At 48.6% G+C, this 24803-nt stretch overlaps 1 protein-coding gene across 4 annotated transcripts in view; it reads left to right on the top strand.

Annotated features, from left to right (window-relative positions):
* Positions 1 to 24803, top strand: part of LOC119179522 (manganese-dependent ADP-ribose/CDP-alcohol diphosphatase) — a 120009-nt gene that overhangs the window by 63690 nt on the left and 31516 nt on the right. For 3 of the 4 annotated variants that reach the window (XM_037430615.2, XM_037430616.2, XM_075869865.1), the window contains 2 exons: positions 8208 to 8488; positions 8646 to 11330. In XM_037430615.2, the coding sequence (XP_037286512.2) occupies positions 8208 to 8488; positions 8646 to 9025 (661 nt within the window). In that variant the 3' untranslated portion in view covers positions 9026 to 11330. Of the gene's footprint in view, positions 1 to 8207; positions 8489 to 8645; positions 11331 to 24803 lie in introns of those variants that run through there. The other variant, XM_075869866.1, reaches the window with a different exon arrangement.

The following is a 24803-nucleotide window of genomic DNA, read 5'->3' as shown; positions in this document are numbered from 1 at the left end:
ACACCGCCGCGCGCGCCGATCTAGGCGGCCGTGTTTTGACTTCTGCGCGCGCAGGCACTCTTTCAAGTTTTTCTATGCGCGCGTTTCGCGGACCTTTCAAGCAAGCTACACGACCTACCTCCTTCTCGTGTGTTTTGGTTTTCAAGGACTCCCTCCCGCCGTGTCCTCCCCTCTCTTCACTCTATCGCAACTCTTTGGCCTCCTCTCGCAAATATGCTCTCCTTTCTTGATCACAACGCCTTCGCCCGTCTCCACCGCTTCGCGACGCCAGTCACGCTGGCTCCAGTTAGTTTCGTTTTCTGACTAGATGGGCCCAGATCTGTTCCAGGCATTATGGCATGTGTGTCGCGTGTGCACATCTTGCTCGTTCTTGGTGTGCGTACGTGATCAGGATGGCAGATGAAAGGTCTTGCACGCTTTTTCCTGCTGCTCAACAAAACGTCGAAAGTTTGACCATTTGGCTTGAATCCGCGCGTTAGGTGCCACGTTGCGGAGCGCTTGCTCATAGCTGTTGACCACCTTGCAGCCAACTTGCCGCTTTGGGTGTCCCGGTATTCGGTCGGGCCCGATGCCGAGCCTGAAGCTTCCGAACAGGATCACTTCGGCGGCGATTTGTGGCAGCGCGCCATTGATTCCGACATGGGAGAGCAGGTGGAACCTCTGTTGCGATAGTTTCATTACGGCCGATGATGATGTCGACACTGCGGAACCGTGCATGGGTTAGGGCATTGTGAATGAAGTACGGGGCAAGAGCGATTTGGAGGGATTCAATTACGAGAACGACGAAACTTCGGAGCCAGTCTCTCATGCAGCTTATGCCACGGACCTTGGTGAACGAGCACACTGCTGTTTTAAATGAACTACAGACCGCCCTTATCGCTTCTGCTCTTTGAAACACGTGAATTACGAACGTTTTGGGCAAAAAAATTTGTATTTTCACTCGTAACTTTTTTTTAAAGCTGTGTTTTATTTAATACGAACTTTGGGATACAGAGAATGGATGCCGCGTCAGGCTCAGGTTCGTTATAAGCGGGCTCGACTGTATATGTGCAGCTAGCGAAATGGCCGCGAGCATGCTATGAGCGCAACATCTAGTCATGTTTCGCATGACACGCATATTACGATTACCATGTTTGAGTGTGTCATTCACCTTCGTCGTCTATTCACATCACGTGATACGAAATTGGGTATATGTGGAGCCTTTGGAACGGCTATGAATCACACTATGAGCGTAGCATGTAGTCATGTTTTACATGACATGTGTGTCATGATTATCGCGTTTGGACGTGTCACTTACCTTCGTCATTCATTCAGGTCCTGTAATACCAAATTTGGTATATGTGAAGCAAGCGAAATGGCCGCGAGCGCATCATGGGGGCGGCATGTAGTCGTGTTCTTACGTGGCATGCATGTTATGATTTCTACATTAGGGTCTGGCGCTTATGTTCGCCACGCAGTAATGTTATACCATACCAGATTTGCAATGTGTCATGTGAACGAAACCACCGCAAGAATAGCAATACCAAGAAAAAGCTCATTACACACGTGTCATGTTTAGTCATTTATGCTCGTCATACAATCATATTGTTACGTGGAAAATAACAGTAGTCAGTCTACAGCCTCAACGCAGCTCACCGACAACGTCCACTCTTCACTCTCAGTCTGAGGCACCTTTTTTGGGTATGTCCCACTATGCCCTATTTCAGTCAGCCGAAATTACGTACCACGACCCCCGGCGGCAAAAGCGCCGACCCGGCGAGTTTACGGGGCCACAGCAGGAGCAGTGTGGTAACGCTTGAGCCTTGATACATGGACGATGTCCCTTGACAGCAGAGCAGAAGAGGTTGATGGATTATCAGGGACAATTTCATATGTAGTGTCGGTCACTCGTCTAAGCACGCGGTATTGGCCCGTGAAACGAGAGAGAAGTTTTTCTGAAAGGCCTGCATGTCGCATAGGGGACCAAAGAAGAACGAGGGAACCTGTTGGAAAGTGTTCGTCGCGATGCCGCTCGCCGTAACGATGCTTCTGCGAGTCTTGGGACGCCATTAATCTGCTGCGGGCAAGCTGACGAGCATGGTCAGCTCGGGTAATAGCGTCGCATGCATATTCAGAAGTAGACTGCGCAGCGGCTGGCAGGAAGGTATCCAACGGCAATGTTGGTTCGCGTCCAAAGAGAAGGTAAAATGGCGAGTACCTGCAGTGTCATGCCGGGAGGAATTGTATGTGAACGTCACGTAGGGTAGTGCAAGGTCCCAATCACGATGGTCGGCTGAGACGTATTTCGATAGCATGTCTGTCAGGGTGCGGTTTAAACGTTCTGTAAGCCCGTTTGTCTGGGGATGGTACGATGTCGTGAGCTTATGTTGGGTAGAGCAGGAACGCATGATATCGTCAACCACTTTCGAAAGGAACGTACGGCCTCGGTCTGTCAGAAGTTGATGAGGGGCTCCATGCACTAAAATGAGATCGCGAAGTAGAAAATCAGCGATTTCTGTAGCGCAGCTTGTTGGCATGGCTCGCGTAACTGCGTAACAAGTCGCGTAATCCGTAGCCACCGCGACCCATTTGTTTCCGGAGGCGGATGTTGGGAAGGGACCGAGAAGGTCCAAACCAACACGGAAGAAGGGCTCCGGTGGGATGTCGATAGGCTGAAGATATCCGGAAGGGAGTCCTGACGGCTTTTTGCGACGCTGGCAAATTTCACAAGCGTTGACATAACAACGTACAGAGCGTGAAAGGCCAGGCCAGTAGAAGCGGCGGCGCACACGGTCATATGTGCGAGAGACACCAAGGTGACCGGCGGTTGGCGCGTCATGGAGCTCGCGTAGGACTGTGGAGCACAGGTGCTTTGGTATGACCAGAAGTAGGTCGTGACCATTGGGCGATAAATTACGCCGATATAAGGTGTGGTCCTTTAAGGTAAACATGCGAACAGAAGCGTCTTGCGGTGAAAATTCGAGCTGTTGTATTAGGCGGCTGATATCCGGATCGCGACGCTGCTCGTCCCCGAGATGAAGCAGCTGGGAGATGGAAAGGACGCAACCCACATAATCAGTGCTCGTAGGATCGCAGTCGGCCACAGGGTAGCGTGACAGACAATCCACATCTTTGCGCAGTTTTCCTGATTTATACACTACGGTGTAAGAATACTCCTGGAGGCGGAGTGCCCAGCGGGCGAGATGACCTGTGGGATCTTTGAGGGAGGCGAGCCAGCAAAGAGCGTGGTGGTCGGTGAGAACTATAAATGGTCGGCCGTATAAGTAAGGGCGAAATTTCCCGACTGCCCACACCAGCACTAGGCATTCGCGCTCTGTGATGGAATAATTACACTCCTAGGGGGATAGCAGCCTGCTGGCATAAGCTATCACGCGATGCTGCCCACGTTGTCGCTGAGCCAACACAGCACCTATTCTGTAACCGCTGGCATCGGTGCAGACTTTGGTCGGTGCCGTAGGGTCGAAGTGAGCCAGCACAGGAGAAGAAGTGAGCAAAGTAGTCAGGTCGGAGAATGCTGCAGCTTGCGAGAGACCCCAGGTAAACGTCTCATCTGGTTTGAGTAAATCTGTTAGGGGCCGAGCGATTTCCGCGAAGTTCTTGATGAACCGCCGAAAATAGGAGCAGAGTCCCACAAAGCTGCGGACATCTTTGGCAGTTTTTGGCACAGGAAAGTCTTTCACAGCTCGAACTTTTTCCGGGTCAGGCTGTACGCCGTAAGCGTCAACAATATGTCCAAGTATTGTAATGCGACGGCGACCAAACCGGCACTTGGATGAATCCAGCTGAAGGCCGGCGAGACAGAATACATCAAGAATTTTTGACAGTCTCTCAAGGTGCGCTTCAAAAGTGGGAGCAAACACGATCACGTCATCCAGATAACAAAGACATGTAGACCACTTGAATCCATGGAGCAGGGAGTCCATCATTCGTCCAAAGGTGGCGGGGGCATTACATAGGCCGAAAGGCATGACTTTGAATCGGTAGAGGCCATCGGGTGTTACAAAAGCCGTCTTCTCTCGGTCCATGGGGTCCACGGCAATCTGCCAATAACCAGAACGAAGATCGATGGAAGAAAAGTAGGCGGCACCATGGAGGCAATCAAGGGCGTCGTCAATGCGGGGCAGAGGGTATGCGTCTTTCTTGGTGATGTTGTTAAGGTGGCGATAGTCCACACAAAATCGTCACGATCCGTCGCTTCTTTTTAACTAATACCACCGGGGATGCCCAGGGACCGGAGAATGGTTCAATAATGTCCTTCGCTAACATCTTGTTCACCTCCTTCTGAATTATGCTCCGCTCAAAAGCAGACACTCTGTAGGGACGGCGGTGAACAAGGTTGGCATCACCTGTGTGTATGCGATGCTGGACAAAGGACGTCTGCTCTAGAGGTCGGTCGCCGAAATCGAAAATATCCTGGTAGGCCTCGAGAAGATGATGTAGGGCTTCAACTTGCGGAGGCGGAAGATCAGTGGCGATCATGTCTACAATCTGACGGCTGCCCAAATGTGTTGCGAGTGATGTGCACTGCGGTGAAACAAGGGTGTCTAAGGCAAGCACTTCAATTTGTGAATCGAGCAACGGACACAGGTGGGCCACGGAAATGCCTTGTGGAAGCACATGATTCATGTAGCCGAAATTTACAAGTGGTAGACAAGTTTTGTTATCTGTGATGCTGAGCACCGTATAGGGCACTGCAACATTGTGCGCAAGGAGTACATCGGTGAGAGGCGTAGCGTAATAGTCACCGTCGGGCACAGCTGGTGAGCACAGAAAATCGATGTACGCCACAGTTTTGGAGGGCAGGTGAACAAAATCGCTGCATTGTAATCGGCATGTAGGTTGGTACGGGGCGTCACTGATTTGTGGCAGTTCTAGACGGAGCACACCACTGGAGCAATCAATCAGAGCAGAATTGGCGGCAAGAAAATCGAGGCCTAGTATGAGGTCGTGGGGACATGTTGAAAGCACGGTAAAAAGGATGGCCACTTGATGACCGGCTACGGTAAGTTGAGCTGTGCACATACCGACGATAGGGACTGTTGCGCCATCTGCAACTTGGACGACACTGGTCAAGGGGGGCGTGAGGACCTTCTTCATGCGACGACGAAAACGCGAACTCATAATACGGACGCGACTGCCCGTATCTATCAATGCTTCAACAGGTGTGCCATCAACATATATTTCTAGGGTGTTTCGGTTCAAACGTAAAGGCAACAGAGGATTTTTGGGTAAGGTCGACAGGGCAGCTTCACCACCAGAAGCTGCGCAGCCTAGTTTTCCGGGGACATGCGGCATTTAAACGATGGCGAGGGAGAGCGGCGACGCATATTTGAACGAGAAGGGTGGCTTTGAGGCGGTGGCGACGACCGGACAGGGTGGCCGTAGTCCTCAGGGACAGTAAATGCTGTAGACTCAGTGCGGGTCAGATAACGGTGGTTTGGTGGACGGAATGAGTTACTGTAAGCGGGGTACGAGCCAGAAGACATAGATGGCCATTGGCTGCGGCAGTAACGAGCGATGTGTCTTGCGCGACCACAGCAGAAGCAGATTGGCTTATCATCAGCTGTTCGCCATTCAGACGGGTTCCTGGTTCGAATAGAGTACGGACGGCGATGTCTCATGTCCACAGAAGCTATCGATGGACCAGTATTATCCAGGGTAGGTGCAGTGGACAGGATACCAAGGTTAGCGAATTCCTGGCGGACAACAGCCTGGAGCAAGGCGACAGCTGGCGTTGAGGCGTCGGGCAACGTCAGTTTGTTGGCAGCCGGGTAAGCGGCCTCGAGTTCACGTCGGACGATGCGCGTCACGTCTTCGGTTGTAGACGGATGACAAGGAGTGGCTTCGCAAGACGACGTTGCCGCGGTGTTGGGTAGGCGCTGGAACTGCTGCAAAATGCGTCGACTCTTTGCCTGCTCGAGACGGCGGCACTCTTTGATCACGGCGTCGATGGTCGTTACGTTGGTAAATACAAGCAGGCTGAACGCATCGTCGGCGATTCCTTTTAAAACATGCGAAATCTTGTCGGCCTCAGTCATGTTGGGATCGGCCCTTTGACACAACGCTAAGACGTCTTGAATATAAGTCAAGTAGGGCTCAGTGGACGTCTGTGTACATATGGCCAATTGCTTTCGGGCATCAAGCTGTTGACCAAATGGGTTGCCAAAGAGCTCGCGGAGCTGTTGTTTAAACATTTCCCAGCTTGTGATTTCGTGCTCATGGGACTCAAACCAGATGCGAGGGGTCTTATCAAGATAGAAAATGACATTCGCAAGCATAACGGTTGGGTCCCAGCCATATTGCTTGCTGACGCGCTCGTACATACTAAGCCACTTGTCCACATTCGCGTTTTCCTCTCCAGTAAAAGTACCGGGATCACGGGGTTGCGTTAGGGCGACGTACCGGGTTGCTGTCGTTGCTGAGGTAGGTGGTGAAGCCATATCATCACCCAGAGCCATGGTAGCAGACTTAAGGAGGCGTCCACTGCGTAGCTCTGTTGTCAGAAGAGTCCCCAGCACTTCCACCAAAATGTTACGTGGAAAATAACAGTAGTCAGTCTACAGCCTCAACGCAGCTCACCGACAACGTCCACTCTTCACTCTCAGTCTGAGGCACCTTTTTTGGGTATGTCCCACTATGCCCTGTTTCAGTCAGCCGAAATCACGTAACAATATTATGGCATACCAATGTTGGTATATAGATACCATTATCGAAACGGCCTGAAGAGCTAAAAGTCGTAAGCGGCTAGATCGATAGAGAATTAGATAGATAGATAGATAGATAGGTCAAACTTGCCGAAGCTCACCTAGAAATGCTTCTCATTTCAAATCAGTTCAAGGTAATTCAGGCTCGATAATTCAAGCGGAAACGCCAGAGTGGCCGCAAAACCACGTCCGCGCCTATCGAAAATGTTCATTCGTTCTGCCCCTCATATACATGCCACCGCCGCCGTCTTTGCCTCTTGAGAATTTATTCCTGACCATTAAAGTCCCCATCGAGTTCTAGTTATGCATGCAAAGCACTGAAAAGAAAGTTTACACCTTTAGAAACATTTTTTCGGGAGATATGTCTGAAGAAATGACACAAGCAGAAGTAGCGGCGTGTGCGGATTCAGCTAGCAGTGCGAAAGACACATGTTAGGTAGCGCATGCCAACTCGTCGCACCTGCACCTTCTACTTTTGGTGTTGGCAGCGATCGTAATCAATCTCGATTAACAGGGTCTTTTTAAGGCCGTTAGTTTTGTCGTGTTGCGCGGGTAGTTTACGATTTCCCCGACGTGAGCTACCGCATTCCTGTACGCCTGGGCAGTCATCTTGAACGTACGGCTGGTTGTTTACATCGCATGCTTTTTGCCCCGCCACGGTGGTCTAGTGGCTAAGGTACTCGGCTGCTGACCCGCAGGTCGCGGGATCAAATCCCGGCTGTGGTGGCTGCATTTCCGATGGAGGCGGAAATGTTGTAGGCCCGTGTACTCAGATTTGGGTGCACGTTAAAGAACCCCCGGTGGTCAAAATTTCCGGAACCCTCCACTACGGCGTCTCTCATAATCATATGGTGGTTTTGGGACGTTAAACCCCACAAATCAATCAAATCATTACATCGCATGCTTCGAGAGCTAGCGCAGCCTGTGTAGCCAAAGTCGCAGCAGAAAGGCGATCTGCTATCGCGTAGCGGCAAGATTTGTCCCGAACCGTTTTTTTTTCTCGCGCCGGCCTCGCGGAATTAATTTCCGGTCTTTTTTCCGGTGGCGAAGCGAGGGAAATTTCGGTGAGTTTCGCCGTATTTGCTCTCTTCGAGGCCAAGTGTGAAGAAGCCTTCCTCCCACAGACAAGCGGCATTGCGCCGCTCGTGTGCAGCAATCAATTGCACGTTTGCATCAGCCGCAGTGGCTGGAGAAACCGTTTGTATAACACTGAATCAAGGCGTATTTTATATATTGTAGTCCGTCCCCAGCAACCTTAAAATTTATATCATCGCGAAATTTGCATCAAGCGTAATTGTATCATCGAGATTCTACTGTAGCATCGGTGTTGCAGCACTCTGGGCAACACCCAAGGTTTTGTTGGCAAGTTGTCATCGTCATCGCAGAATATGTGCAACAACTTTCTTCAACTCTTATGGGTTAAGCAAAGCTGTTTATATCATCTTGTTCAAACCATTCACCTCTGTATGTTTATTTTTTTTTGTCTGTTGTTTTTGCATGCAGCTTTAGCCCCGTGCCAGGCGTCAAGCTCATATCTCTGGATTGCTTTGAAGAGAGCGTGCTTGGTCGTGATCCATCCGAGCCGCGGTGGCAGCAGGCGGCTGAGCTGCTGACCAGGGTGCATGGCACATCGGACCCTCCGTCGTGGGAGTGGCCGGATGCACTTTCGGGACTGGACAAGAGGTTTATCGACTCCAACGGAGCACTGAGCGAGGCACAGTTACAGTGGCTGGACGCCGAGCTGGCACAGTCAGATGCGGCAGGCGACGTGGTCATTGTCTTTGGTAAGTAGCAGATTGTGCTAGCAATATTTGTAAATTATTAAGGTGGTGAAGTGCCTAGCAGTTTTTTCGTGGCCTACTCAATAACTCAACTGGCTTTGTCAGTCTGGTTAATTTCTGACATAAATGTTTAGTGGAATGATCAATGTGGTACTTTCAGGCCATTTGGCTATATCTCCTGAAAGTGCCAACGCCGACTGCCTCCTATGGAACTACAGGGACGTAATGGACTTATTCGAGGCACACTCGTGCGTGGCTCTCTACCTGTGCGGACACACGCACCGCTGCGGCTATTCCACAGATGCCAGCGGCACGCACTACATGGCTCTGGCGGGAATCATCGAGACTGAGCCCGAGAGCGTGGCATTCTCCACAGTCTCAGTCTTTCGCGACCGAATAGAAGTTGTCGGCTCCGGTCGCGAGGAAAGCCGAACTCTCCCGATCCGTTCATCTGAACCCGTGGCCGAGGAAGACGTTGAGGAAGAACTTTCGGCTGCTCCTGCCGTTTCCTCTCCGCTCACCGTTCGAGTGGCGGTGTGAAGCCTCCGTCAGTGTACCTGTCCACAAAGTGGAGAGCCTGTGGACTTGTATATTGGATTGCCTTGGCTTGCCTACTAGCAAATTGTGAAAAGATTTACGGGTGAGGATGAGCGGGGCAGGGCTTTCATTTACTGGCAACCATGCTGTGCGTGCAAACGCTTTCACACATGAGCTGGTGCTAGCTCCGCCTTCTTCTTCCCAGTTTAGAATATTTTCTGCATTCTGGCTGCATCATTTCCGTTTCCATTTCTTATACGCAGCCAAACATAATCGAGCACACTTGGCCTCTACAACCTGAATTGTTCCATCCAAGAGTTGAGAGCTATTTGTACATGCGTGTATTTTTTATTGTACTTTCGTAATCTTTTGTCCCCCCAAACCTCTCCCACCTTGCCTGTTTATCTGACTAAAACCTCGCCTTTGCAGTCCTTGAGCTACCATGCATTGGACCTCTTCCTAGTCTAAACGGCATCATAAGTGGAAATAAAACTGGTGGCTTTTAGACTCCAAATGGTCCGCTGCATGCCGATAGATAATCTCGGAGTCCTGCACTCACGCTTCTCTGTGGTGGCTCCACTTGCATGTTTGTGACACCAGATGTCACTTGTTGCGCACTTGTCGTAACGTTTTGGCCTCCACAAATCTTGGCGCATGTCTAGTCTACCTAACCGAAAAAGGGCCATTGTAAAATTTTGAATGATGCGAGGTATTGCCATTTCTGGGTTATGTGTGTACTGGGCAAGTACTGATCAACACCAGTGAACAGGTAAAGTTTACTCTGTACATTCTTATTCATCTATAAATAAATGTAGTGCAGTACAGGTCCATCTTTCAGCATGCCTCTGCAGTCAGTGTAAGTCGATGTGCAGTGAACGAAAATTAAAACAGAGTTGGAGACTAGTCACTTCTGTAGTATGGTGAATGATTTCCACATCCCTTATTTGCTCTAGTGCACCATGTTAAGGATTTGTGAAGGCCTCAAAACTTGCCCTCCCTCAGAGTTTTGAGGTTTGTATCTTACAAGGATGCTGATTTTAAAAAACCTTGAAATAAGGAATGCATATTTCTACTTAGATGATATTTTTCATTGGTATTTTTTAACAAAAGTTTGAAATTCAAGGTCGTGCTATATTTTTAATAACTCTATATAGTAAACCAATAGTGCTAGCTTGAAATTTTTATGATGCTGGTGCAGTTGTACATCTTTAACTACAGTATACTAACATAGACTTTCATTTTAGTTTTCCTTCTTACCGTTCTTTTGAACAGTTGAGAGAAGTGTACTGTAATTTGAGTGATGCAGGACGTCGGCCAATGCCTCTCTTAAAGAAGGGAACTTAATCAGCATGTAGAACTTCATTGTGCATAAAGTATGTGTTTAAAATGTGCGCCAATAAGGATGCAAGTTCCTGTGCACTATTGCTCATTGAGGCAAATAGATGCACATTGCACAACCAAATGTATTTATGCACTTTCTGCTGTATTTGTGATCTACACATTTTGAGATTTTAAACAGATTCATTGTCTCTGTTGTGCGTTCTAATTGTGTTTTGGTCACTGAGTGTTTTGATTTAGGGGCACAGTGCAAGATTCTCCAAGTGTCAGCTTGTTGGAAACCAAGATAGGAATTTTGGGTCTTTGGGGTTGGCTTCACTATACATACGATCGGCCGCACGAGTTTCAAGGACAAGGGATCGGCAGTGATGTGCGGTTCTGACTAAGATTACAGCATCAAATTCAAAACTATCACTCTACAGTACTAATAGTTCTGTGGCATGCACCATCTCCTATTTTACTAAGGAGCGGGAATTCGTGTTTTGTTATGGAGCCCCCGTCATTCGAACTTGTATGGTTGTGTAACGGCTGGTAAGGTTAAAAGCCTGGTGATGTTGTCAGATATGTTTAAAAAGAGGTTTTTTGTAGATTGGCTTCGTTCTTGAAAGTATGGGAGCAATTCGGATAAGTTGCCACTGTCATTGCCATTTACTTAGCACTACTACTACTATTTGTATACTGGGTTAGTTTCACGTTTTTAAAGATATAGTGCGTTTTGTCATTTACCTCATGTTTTATGCCAAAAATATCGCACACATGTGCATGTTCACTTAGCACAAGCTGTCTCACATGAGTGTGTAGCCTTGTTATTTATCACATTATTAAGGTTCTTATTTTGAATGTGTTGGTAAGCAAGTTTTTATTGCATTTCTTTTCGTACAGTATTAATGTTACGAGCACGAATCTCGCCACACTTGGCTAAGCAGTATTCCTTGTTATGGATTTTGTTTAATAAATTTTCATGCAAGTACTGCATGTCCTTATTTTTTGTGCTCATGCCCATGTGCAGTCAGCCACAAAAGTTCACGGACCTCATCAGTGCGTTCCAAACTGCCTCTTCGGGCCACTTAGCGCTGTGTAATCTACCTTTGGCTGTAGCACTGGGCTGGAAATGGGACTTCACGATATTGTCACAGCGTCGAGACGTGAACAAAGAGAGCAGACTATATGTCTAAGATGGAACTGATTATTTGGCCAAAGTTGTGGCCGGCAAACAAATTCGGATTGCAGCAACACACACTGGCACTAATAGTGGCGAACAGAGCATCAGCCGTTGATCAACTGACAAGCGATAAAGCGCGTCGGCATTTTGTTCGTGTGCTGTTGAATATTCCAACGTCATCGCTAGCGGCCTCCAGAATAATCCATAATGTTTGCGTTGTGCGCGTAAAAACCCAGTTTCGTCACAAGGGTGAAGCAATGAAACAAGTGTCCCAGTTGTTACTTCGCTGTGTCTGAAAAGCGCGCTAACGAGACCTGTGCAGTGAGCGAAGTGACGTTTGTGCACCCATTAACTATGATGCGATCGTTCCGGTGAAAGCGCAAGGCGCACGATGCTACCACACCACGAGAAAAGCGCGCGTGCAATAATGTCTACCTCTTAGGTATGCGTGGGAGGTGAGCTAAAGCCCCTGAATAAAATAAAACTAAGTACATTTATTGTTATTTTCTCCTCTCCTGCACTTTCCCCCAATGCTCTGTGCTGCCATTGGCCGAACGCCATCACTTGCCCCTCGCGTGCCTTTTCTCGCTTTTTTTTTGTTTTTCTGGGGCTCGAGCTCCAAGATATGCCCAACACGACAAGCTTCGCATGTATGCAGCGTGTTTCACGCACCTTTTTCGGACATCTGCTGTGCAATTTCTGTCCGTATGTGTATTCGATTATCATTTGGTGTACTTATGGTTACTGCATACGTTAAACTGACGGCAAACTACTTTTGGACTCCGTTTGAGAAGCCAGATGCGCGATGGTTGAGATCTGCTGGGATCACTTCAAACCATGTTGACTCTGTAAGGTACAAAGGTGTTTCTTCACATTTTGCAAGCATCATTAGGCTTTTTTGTCGTTCGAAGGACCACATATTCATTTTTGCGTTTATTTGCAATGTTCGTCCGTGCCTTTCTTGAATACACTCGCAGCCCGGAGACAGTGCTGGCAACTCTTTTTGCGGTAGTAGAAGCTTGTCCCTTATTTCACTCTCTTTTCAGGAGTGCTGGGAACTCTCTTATGCACAGAGTAAGCACACACTCTCGACCGAGCGCTGGTACTCTGGTTAGGGAGCTTGTTCACTCTCGCTCACCAAAGTACAGTCACGTTTCTGAAGCAGAGTTCATACACCCTCAGGGGGAGTTGTGCTACTCTCTCACAGAGTTTTACAATCTGGTCGGGCTAGAGTGCATCAACTCCCTCCAAGAGTAGAATCACTCCTGCTGCACTAGGACTAACATTTGAGCTTGAAGTGGCCAGACGTAAACAGGAGACCATTCATGTGGTGGGCGCTTAAATTGGTTTTATTTTGTTTGACAACGTGGCAGAGCTATCGGTATCACGAGGTTTTACGGCTTTATATGTGCAATAAATGTAAAAATAAAGCTTATTTCCGAGTGCGCCTCTTTCCTGTCAACTACTACTTCCTACAATTTTGTATGGGGTGCGCTATATTGAATTAATGCTAATTATGGATAGCCGCCTCGAGTACAGTGGCATTCATAAGCCCGAAATTATATTGACACTTTCTAATGCCAGTCGCATCGTCCATAGAGTTTCCTAATATACACAAGAAGGAACTCTGGCGCTAGTGTCTACGGGAGCTGCATCGCACGGCACTTCAGCGAGCACGGGAATGATGGGTAGTACATACATTTGTCTAATCTTCGTACTTTTGGCCTGCTTCTGGCTCTGTGTGTGTTCGTGTGGCTTGGAGCTGTTTTTTCACGAAACAAAAATCAGCAAATGTTCAGCGGTTGTGCTTCACCACGTTATATTTTTTAGGCTTACCTTTTCAAACGGGGTCATGAAGTTCAAAGGGTTCGTTCTTTTCTTAAAAACGAAAGCATAACCAGCAATAAACGAAGTCACAAGCACGTTTCGCCGCCCGCAAGTACGAAGACTAGGCAGATGTATCCATCATTCTCATGTTCGCTGAACGATCGCAACCCCAGAGTCCCCTCTAGTTAGTTTTAGGAAACTTCATGGCATCGTCTACTTCACCATGAGCGGACTCACTGTGCTTGGAGTCACATCACCCTCTTCACCATGGGAACACTGAGAAAAGGCATGCATGCACCAGCAGGGTCCCTGAAGAATAGCGCCCCGTGAGGAAAGTTTGTGATAATTTTGGTTGAAGTGAATATAGGGTGAAGCAGTCACTACAAGAAGAGAGGGGTGACGTGTGTGGCCGTCCTGCAGATAGTGTGATCGATAACCGAACAATTTATTTACAAAACAAATAAATTAGAAAGGACTGCGTAACCGCCCTCACTTTCTGTGCAGTCATCCATAAGCTACACATTCGCCTCAATGCAGTTTCTGAAGCCTGCCAAAAGAAGCAGACCTCTTGGCCGACCTGTGAAGTATGCTATTAAGAAATTTAATTTTGCATTGCTTAAAACGCAACATTTGCGCAGTGAAGTAATCGACCAAGATGGTAGGATAGTAGGAGCTGTGCTCGGAACACGTGGCCTAACCGTCACCTGGTCCCCCTAAGAAAAGCTTAAAGCTCTAAAGCAACTGAAAAAACTATACCACAGCTTCAAGGCACGCGAAGCTGTCCGTGGATATCAGTCAAGTTTTGCTACGAGGTCACTGGCGGATGCACCAGTGCGTTAGTGCCTCGAGGATATAGATGAATTGAGAAGCAGGATAGATGTACTGATGGATGGATGGATGGATGGATATGGCTGTACCCTTTAAATCGGGCGGTGGCTAGCGCCACCAAGCTGTAATACTTAATGAACGAAAAACTAGATTTATTTTTTTTTCCTTTAAATAGTGAGTTTCAGAATTCGAACTTTGCAGTGAAGGGTTTAATTTTCACTCAAGCCTTGACTTTAGCCACCAATCGGATAACCTCCTTCTAGTTAATTCTACCCGCTTAGAGTCTATCTTGCCCTCCCTGTCCCTAAACCCCAGTGCTTTGAAAAACTCTGGGCCATCGTCCTGAACTATAGGGTGAAGACCTTTACATAACATTATCAAATGTTCGGCACTTTCTTCTTTCCCTCCACACGCACTCCATACCGTGTCTACTCCTTTAAATTTGGCCCGATATGTCTTGGTTCGCAATACTCCTGTCTTGGCCTCAAACAGTAGAGAACTACCCCGAGTATTATCAGAGATCCTTTCCTTGGCAATTTCCTGCTTAAAAGTTTGATAGATCTCTAGTGTGGACTTCTTAATCATACCAATTCTCCACAAATCGGTCTCAGCTTCCTTGGCCTTCTTCTTAACCGATAATTCTTTTGGGTTTGGCCTCCTGCTGTTTTCTGAGTATTTACCAGTCAATTTTCAGGTTCGCTTCCTCCATTTTGTATCGACATTCTTCATCTACAAGTAGCTGAATACCTTTCTAGCCCAACGCTCCTCCCCCATTTTTCTCAATCGCTTCTCAAATTTTATTTTGATGCTAACTTCCCTGCCCTCAAATGATGTGTATCCCATATCACCTTGTACTCCCTGATTTGGTGTATTCCCGTGAGTTCCTAAGGCAAGCCTACCTATTCCACGTTGCTTAATTTCTAATCTTGCTTGAACTTCTGATCTCATGCACAAGACCGCATTGCCGAACATCAGACCAGGAACCATGACCCCTTTCCTTATTCCTCTCACAACATATACCTATTGCAATTCCACAGTGCGCTGATTTTCATCACCTTTAGTCGTCACGTATATTTTGTGTTCCTTTAGGTACTCGGCCGCATTGCTTATCCGTACACCCAGATATTTGTATTTATCTGTAATCTCTAGCATGACCTTCTGTTTTCTAAGCTCACCACTTTCATTGTCATTAGAAATCATGACTACTGATTTTTCTTTACTGAATCTGAAATCTAAATTATCTCCCACATTACCGCAGATGTCCATCAATCTCTGCAAATCTTCCTTGTTGTCGGCCATTAGCACTATATCATCTGCGTGCATCAATGCTGGTAGTGCCTGTTCAATGAGTTTTCCCTGTTCGATGAAACAGAGGTTGAAGCCCAGTCCACTTTCCTCTAATTTGGCCTCTAATCCTTGTAGGTACATCACGAATAATAAGGGTGACAGAGGACGCCCTTGCCTAAGTCCCCGTTTTACCTTTGCGGGCTTGGATACCTGTTTTTCCAACTTTATAACTACCTTGTTACCTTTATAGATATGTTTTAAAAGATTAGTGACTCCATCTTTCACGCCTAGTGTGTCCAGTATTCCCCACAATTCCTCTTGAACCACGCTATCGTACGCTCCCTTGATATCCAAAAATGCTAGCCACAGGAGCCTGTGTTCCTTTTCTGTTATTTCAATGCACTGTGTCAGTGAGAACAGATTGTCTTCCGACCTCCTGTGTTTCCGAAACCCATTCTGCAGTTCCCCCGCACCCTCTCATCCTCTAACCATGCCTGCAGTCTTTCTTTTATAACCTGCATCGCCAGCCTGTAGACCATTGATGTCACTGTTATAGGACGGCAGTTGTTTATGTCAGCTTTGTCCCCCTTTCCTTTATAGACCATGCTCATCCTGCTCAGTTTCCATCAATAGAGGACTTCACCATCGATTATTATTTTGCTCACTGCCTCTCTCAAAGCCTGCTTAGACTTTGAACCTAATGACTTTATCAGCATAATTGGAATGCCATCTGGGCCTGTTGATGTACTACTAGGAACCCTCTTCTCAGCCCTTTCCCACTCTCGTTGTGAAAATGGAGTCGTTGCGCCACTTGATTCCTCCTTGTCTGTTGTGGTGCATAAAGCACTTCTTTGTTAAAAATTTTCTCTCACCCTTGCTCTTATATATTCATTAGCTTCGTCCCCTTTTAGCCTAGCACCTTGAGCTGTTGTTATAAACCTCTGCTCTAGGCTCGTCTCATTTCTTAGGGAGTTTAGATGGTTCCAAAATTTCGCAGTTGCCTTTCTATCTTTTTTATGTACTTCTGCCAGCCACTCAGCTGATATTTCTTCCAATCCATTTCTTCTAATCTTTTCATTGATCAGAAGGGATGCATCCCTTCTACAGCTGAGAAAGATTTCCCGTTTTCTCTCAACATTTTCTGTCGGTTCACCCCGCTGCTTAGCATGTCTGTGTTCCCTAGAGGCTTTCTGACGTTTTGCTATGGCTCTGTTAACTTCCTCATCCCACCAACTTTTGGGTTTGTGTCTACTTTTCTGGGTTGACTTGTAACGTGCCTTAACAAGCTCTAGCTCAAACAGTCTAATTAGATTTGTGTATTTCCACACTGTTTTATTATCCTCAGTGATTACTTTCTCAATTTGGTTAGTAGCTAAGTCCATTTGCCTTTCTGAATAAAAATTTTCCTGTAGTTGCTCATCTTGTCTCCTTCCCACTTTTACTGCTCTTCCTAAAGTTAGTTTGATATGTTTGTGATCACTACCCAGACTTCTGGAGCCACCTTCATTTATGTGCATTCCCCTGAGCCTATCATACATCCTATCTGACATCAGTGCGTAATCTATCGTCGACTGCAGCCTTCCTACCTCCCATGTTATTTGTCCTTCACACTTCTTGGTACTGTTGCAAATGATCAAATCATGCCTTTCACACATATCCATGATCATTTTGCTTGTCGGGTCGGTATACCCATCTATATGTTCTATGTGCGCATTCATATCTCCTAGTATAATTATCTCGCACTCTCCTCCTAACTCCTCAATGTCCTTTGATATGCATTCTGTCATTGCCTGGTTTTCCTCTCTGGCCTGTGCTCCCGTCCACAAGTACACAAAACCATTGAGTGTCGTTTGCCCTGCCACTTTCCCTTTTAGCCATAAATGTTCCTTGCACTCCTGCTTGACTCTTTGCCAGTCTGTACTTTTATGAATGAATGCCCCAAACCACCCTCTTTCTGCTGCCTTCTGTTGTATTACAATATTCCCTCGCGTAGTTCGGATTGTTAGGAGGTTGTTGCATGTTCCTAAGATGTGTTTCTACAAAACCGTATACCATGGGCCTCTCCTCCCTTAGCTGTTTTTCTATCTCTTCCCACTTCAGCCTGTTCCTGCCACCCTGCATGTTAACATGCCCTATGTCTGAATTGGCTCGGCGCTCGTGGCTACGTCTATTTTTGCCCCGGACTCTACCTATCTTAGATACTGGTGCCACTTTGGAATCGTATCTGTCCATAAAACCTGTCAAAGAGTCTCCCTGGTTGTTTTTCTTGTTACTAGCTATCCTGCAGCTCGAAGGGCTCGCGTGCTCACCAAAAAAGCTACTGCGGGTCCTGTAAGTCGCCAACACACTTCATGAGCTAGCCGCCCATCGAAGTGAATTCTGTCTCGTTGAAAGCCACCCCGCCTATGCACCTCTCTGTTTATTTCCACCACCTCAAAGCCTTTCTCTCAACTCATCCGTCATATCTCTTGCTTTGCGTTGACAACCGCTCTTTGCAGATTGCTGACACGCACCGGTACCTCCGGTATCGTGCATATCACTACCTGTACCTGAAGAGTAGTGGCGCGCATGTCATCGACCCCTTTCGCCAGTGTGGTTGCTAGTCCTGCTGTATCTTCATTTAAGACATCGTTTAAACCGCCTGAAATTATCACGAGGTTTCGTCTATCAGCTGTAGTTTTGAGTTTTGCACTCGCTTGCCTCATGACTGCTTCCAGCTTGCATCGTGGGAACGCCCCTACTACGACCCTCTTGTCACCCCTTACCCTCTCTTTGATTACTTCTGTGCATCGATTTAAATTCGAGTCCCCGGTGATTATCATATGCTGTGACTTTTCAGCTTGAGAGTCCTGCACCTGGGGGTTACTTGCACCTGTGACGCCAGCTGCTTTGTCCCCTCGCAGCCCCACCACTACTTCGCTGAAGCTGTGCCTCGCAAGAATTAAACCGGTTGAACCTGTTTTTTTCCAAACTTGCTTCCTCTTTCTTCTCCGCCGTTATGGTTGCCGGTTCCCTACAGTTCTCTCTGTGGGCCGCTCCTTTGTTCACCTTGGCTACGGCTTCCTCGGCGGACTTCAGCCTTTCTCCCATTGCCCTCGTTTTCTCTTGCTCTGTCGCCAAGGCCCAGCTCGGTGATTCTCTTCTGCAGTTCACTCTGGGCAACCATCATTTTCTCCATTTTTCCTCGGCCTCACATTGTCTACACTTCGCGTCAGCCTCTTCTCCATCAGCATCTACACTTGGGTTCCTTTTCAAACCCACCCCGCATCCTGAGCACTTTACAGTCTTTTAACCATGTCTTTCTGACACCAATTGTCCCTATGACTTGTCCTACTCGACAATTACAAAACTCGAGCCCTGCCCTACGAAAAAGAGAAAGTCTAAGCTCTACTACAAAAATTTGCGTGTTCAATGTACGCGGACCTCCTCCACGAGGTGGCAAGAGAAAAAACCAACAAAAAACAAAAAATCAAACACACACACATGCACAAACTAATAAATAACCGGTGACTGACCCCCCGAAAAGGCCGTACAATGTAATAAGTATTACAAAGATTTTAACTGCTGCCTTAATAATTATAAAGACAAGCTCAAAACATGCAAAACCACTTACCTGCGCAGTTGATCGGGGGCGCTCAAAAAACACGTCCATTCACCGGGACAGTCCGAACCGACTGAATTGCACGAAATGTGCGCCCTCTACTGGAAAGTGTATAAGTACGGAAAAAAATATGTTGTTGCTAGTCGTTTCGAAGACACTGAATATAAAATGCTTAACATAGTTGAGACCTAAGTCGAAAATCGCCAAAAATTTGTCATGTCTCTATTCATAATTTCAGGTAATGTGCTAGAATATAGGTAGCGTGTTCAGGCATCTTCTCTCGCCAGACATCGCGTGAAGCGGTGCACATGGACAAAAATCCGGTTCTCAAGGTGGCGCTGCCGTAGCATGGGCTGGTCATGAGGTGGGTTGGCGACTTGCAGGACGCGCAGTAGCTTTATTGGGGGGCACGCGGGCCCTTCGGGGTCCAGGATAGCTAGTAAGGAGGAAAACAACCAGGGAGACTCTATGACAGGCGGTTTGGACAGATACAATTCCAAAGTGGCACCAGTATCTAAGATAGGTAGAGTCCGGGACAGAAATAGACGTAGCAACGAGCGCCAAGCCAATTCAGACATAGGGTATATTAACATGCAGGGTGGCAGACACAGGCTGAAGTGGGAAGAGATAGAAAAACAGCTAATGGAGGACAGGCTGATGGTATACGGTTTTGTAGAAACACATCTTAGGGACATGGAACAATCTCCTAACAATTCGGACTACGCGTGGGAATATTGTAATAGAACAGAAGCCAGCAGAAAGGGGGGTGGTATTGGGGCATTCATTCATAAAAGTAAACTGGCAAAGAGTCAAGCAGGAGTGCAAGGAACATTTATGGCTAAAAGGAAAAGTGGCAGGGCAAATGACACTCCTTGGTTTGGTGTACTTATGGACAGGAGCAAAGACCAGAGAGGAAAACCGGGCAATGGCAGAGTGCATATCAAAGGACACTGAGGAGTTAGGAGGAGAGTGCGAGATAATTATACTAGTAGGTATGAATGCGCACATAGAAGATATAGATGGATATACTGACCCAACAGTGAAAATGATCATGGATATGTGTGAAAGGCATGATTTCATCATTTGCAACAGTGCCGAGAAGTGTGAAGGGCAAATAACATGGGAGGTAGGAAGCCTGCAGTCGGTGATAGATTACGCACTGATGTCACATAGGATGTATGATAAGCTCAGGGGAATGCACATAGATGAAGGTGGCTCCAGAAGTCTGGGTAGTGATCACAAACGTATCAAGCTAAGTTTTGGAAGAGCAGTGAAAGTAGGAAGGAGACAAGATGAGCAACTACAGGAAAATTTTTATTCAGAAGGCAAAACGAAATAGCTACTAAACAAATTGAGAAAGTAATCACTGAGGACAACAAAACATTGTGGACGTACAAGAATCTAACTAGACTGTTTGAACCAGAGCTCTCTAAGGCACGTGACAAGTCACCCCTGAAAAAAAAAAGACCCAAACCCAAGAGTTGGTGGGATCGAGAAGTTAAGAGAGCCATAGCAAAACGTCAGGTAGGCTCTAGGGAACACAGACATGCTAAGCAGCGGGGTGAACCGATAGATGATGTTGAAAGAAAATGGGAAATCTTTCTAAGCTGTAGAAGGGATGCATCCCTTCTGATCAATGAAAAGACGAAGAAAGGGAGCTCAGTGGCTGGCAGAAGTACATAAAGAAGATAGAAAGGCAGCTGCGAAATTTCGGAACCATCTAGACTCCCTAAGAAATGAGACGAGCCTAGAGCAGAGATTTATAACTACAACTCAAGGTGTTATGCTAGAAGGGGACGAAGCTATTGAATATATAAGAACAAGGGTGACAGAGAAATTTCAACAAAGAAGTGCTTTATGCACCACAATAGACAAGAATGAATCAAGTGGTGCAATTACTCCATTTTCACAACGAGAGTTGGAAAGGACTGAGGAGAGGGTCCCTAGTAGTACATCAACAGGCCCAGATGGCATTCCAATTATGCTGATAAAGACATTAGGTCCGAAGTCTAAGCAGGCTTTGAGAGAGGCAGTGACCAAAATAATAATCGATGGTGAAGTCCCCGATGGATAGAAACTTAGCAGGATGAGCATGATCTATAAAAGAAGGGGGGACAAAGCTGACATAAACAACTACCGTCCCATAACAGTGACATCAGTGGTCCACAGGCTGGTGATGCAGATTATAAAGGAAAGACTGCAGGCATGGATAGAGGATGATGGAGTGCTTGGAGAATTGCAGAATGGGTTTCGGAAGCACAGGAGGTTGGAAGACTATCTGTTCTCACTGACGCAGTGCATCGAAATAGCATAAAAGGAACACAGGCCCCTGTGGCTAGCATTTTTGGATATCAAGGGAGCGTACGATAGCGTGGTTCAAGAGAAATTGTGGGGAATACTGGACACACTAGGCGTGGAAGATGGAGTCACTAATCTTTTAAAAGATATCTATAACGGTAACAAGGTAGTTATGGAGTGGGAAAAACAGGTATCCAAGCTTGCAGAGGTAAAACGGGGACTTAGGCAGGGGTGTCCTCTGTGTGGTGTACACGTATCCCGAAGGAGTACGGCCACCAGCGTGGGTCCGGTCTTAGCGAGCCGCAGGGCACGCGTTAACCGTCGCCGTGGCGGGAAACACGATACTGCTCAAGTCGCAACACTTTATTGTGGCAACACCAAACGCAGTACAGCCCGTCGCAAAAAGGCGCGGCGGGAAAGCGAGTAGGCTTATCCACGCCACGGGCACAAAGTACTACACAGGGTGCCACGAGCACGTCTCCGCGGTAAAGGTGATCCACGGAGACACCGGGACAAAGGGCCCGGTTGCTCGAGCGAGGGCAAAGGCGCTCGCGTTGGCTTCGGAGGGAGACGGGTCGGCGTAGCTAGGCCACGCACTAGGACACCGTACTGCCCTTCGGCCGCGAGTACGCAGCGGGGCAACAAAAGGTGAGCGTTCGCCTCGGGCGCGAGGCGCCGTCGGCGAAGCCCGACGAGCCCCGAGCGACGCGACTCGACGGACGGAAAAGGTGGCGTGGCTCACCGTTTGCAGTCCCGGAGAGTACTCGCTGCTCCCGACGCAGCGCGCGAAAACCTCTCGGGAGGCTCCCCGCGCGGCGCCACAGTCAACATCCGCTACCGGGTGAGGGAGTTAAACGTCACTCCGCCCTTCCCAGCGCGGCAGACAGCAAAGGAGGGCAGACATGTCGGGACATGAGAATGACAGAAAAGGCGGCAAAGCCCGCGCAAAGGCAGCGGGCCAGCCTCAATTCCCACATCCCCCTCTCCTAAATTTGCTCTTTACCGGTCTGCAAAAGGCAGCCGGACGTCACCAATGCAGTTAAAATAACACTGCTATGAGCGACAGCTAACCTCAGTCCAGCCCTGTTACTGCTGCTAAAAAAAGATCACAAATGAGGAACAAAAACATAAATGACAAAATAAACACACGACACTATACAAATAACTGCGGAAGGGAGCACAGCAACGTGGCACTAGTGTTCGTGGTGCTGAAAGGGGATAGCGTCCAGTGCGCGGAGGGGCGGTAAAGGCGTGACAGTGTCCGCTGGGTGCGATGCCCGAGTGCGAGGTCAGAGGTACGGGAGGGGGCTCACTGATGGCTTTTGCTGCTCTTGATAAGCCGCGAGTCCGACGAAAGCCGCTTCGGTTGTTCCGAGGCCCCGCATTTCTGGCTCGATGACGGAGCTGGACGTTGCGGGAAGCCGGGCCTCTCCGGTGGTCAGGGAGGCCGAACCAAAATTGGCTGCGAGGCGCCCTGGCGTTGGCCGGCAGCATATAGCTGCTTTCAGCTGGCTTCGCGCAGGAGCCATGGTGGGAAAGGCAGCACGGCTTCTTCGGCGACAGCCGAGAGCAGAGCACAGCCAGATGGTCTGACGTCAGTGGGTCAATGCCCCCCCAGCACCTCAAGTGTCCGCGTCGATGAAGGGCAGCCATGACGCACTCTTCGCGGGCTCGCACTGAAGCGTCACGCACTTACACACGCACGCACAGCGTCGCACACACACCGCCGACGGCTGCGCGAGCGTAGGCGCAAAGCGTCCTTCCTATCTCTCTCTCCCGGCAAGCACCGACACACAAGGTCACACACAGCTCCCTTCGCGGTAGACGAAACGAACACGAAAAAAAAGTAAAAACAGAGCAAAATGACACTCAAGATCTGGCAAAAAAACACAAAACACAGATAACACTTAATATTAGAAAAAAGAAACATAAAATACACATGAACACTTGAAAAAAAAAAAAAGAAACACTGGCAGCAGACACGGCCGGGTCAACTTCTTTACGAGAAAAGGCCGTAAAGAAGCTAACCTATACTGAGGCTAGACAGTAAACTGAGGGCCTTCGGTTGCGGAGAAGTCCGCCGTCCGGCGCGAAATCACAAAGGTGACCGCTTCCTCAGATTATACCGGTGCGGGGTCCAAATGCGGTCCGTCGCTCCGGGTGTGCCCGTTCCTTGCGCGAAGTGCCGCAAGGCACTGGCGCGAGCTCGTCAGACCGTGACAAAGGGCTTCAGGTCTGCGATGTGGGCACGGCTGAGTTTTCCCAAAGGGGATCTTTCAGCTAGTAGGCGCCACGGACGCTCACTGACAATCGGTTCATAAGACCGGGCGGCTTTCCAACCCTTGGCTCAACCGTTTGTCAGACGTGGCAGGCACGGAATAGCGATAAAAGCCACGCTTCGTGCCGGGCCAGGTCACAACATTGCTCAGTTTGCAAAAACTTTCGAGCCACTCAGGTGACCGGCCATGGAATCGTCGTGAGAGGATCGCAACAGTGCGGCTCTCAGACTTTTGGGCATAACCACCTAAAACGGGTCGCTGGACTCGTCGTCAGTGGCTATATACTTCAGCAGGAGCCCGTCATGGTCCAGCAAAATGAATCCGCCGGGGACTCAGCGACACACGCTGTTTCAGCCCCCTAATCGCGCCCGCCGCAGAACAAGCAGCGTAATGGCGCTCCGCGCCTCGTCAAGACGGTTTAACGGCGCCCGCCGCAAAGCAAGCAGCGTATACGGCGCTCCGTCCCTCCGAGACTCGAAACGGATCACTCTGCTGAGCCTTCAGTAGCTCTTCGCTGCCGAAAGCAATTCCCATTCTCCCAAATGGGGGAGTCTGGTATCGCGCCCACTCAGGACCGCAGCAACCGCCGCGTGAGTCGGCGTTACGGGTTCGCTCTCGGCCTCGTGGCCTTCGGAAAGCTCCCCCGCTCGGCCGCTTCGCGGTGCGCCGCTTACCTGGTTAGCAGCCAAGGTTTGTCCGCATGGGGACTCACCCTTCTCGCCGAATGGCGGCGAAGCTGCTGTTTCGCCCCCGACGCTTGCATGTGCTAAGGCACCGCGAGCGGCCGTCGCACCGAAATCCAGGTTCTCGGCAGACAACAGGGGGCACGAGATAGCGCGTCAGCTACCACGTAGCGGTGTATTCACCACAAAAAGGGGTGACGACACAGGCGAGCGCCGAAGCGCGCCCGTCGATAGAGGCGGTGGCCTCTTGGTGCAACGCGGCATGCCACGAAGCAGACATGTTGCGACGAGCCCGAATCGCGCAGGCGAACTGACTCGCTAAGAGCAATCAAAAGCTAGAGCTTTTGATACCGCGTTGGGCGCCAGTGTGGTGTACACGTATCCCGAAGGAGTACGGCCACCACCGTGGGTCCGGTCTTAGCGAGCCGCAGGGCACGCGTTAACCGTCGCCGTGGCGGGAAACACGATACTGCTCAAG

Source organism: Rhipicephalus microplus, chromosome 7 (assembly GCF_043290135.1).
Source record: "Rhipicephalus microplus isolate Deutch F79 chromosome 7, USDA_Rmic, whole genome shotgun sequence".
Taxonomy (NCBI): Eukaryota; Metazoa; Arthropoda; class Arachnida; order Ixodida; family Ixodidae; genus Rhipicephalus; species Rhipicephalus microplus.
Note: the sequence above shows the minus strand (reverse complement) of the source record. Positions and strands in the feature narration are given on the sequence as shown.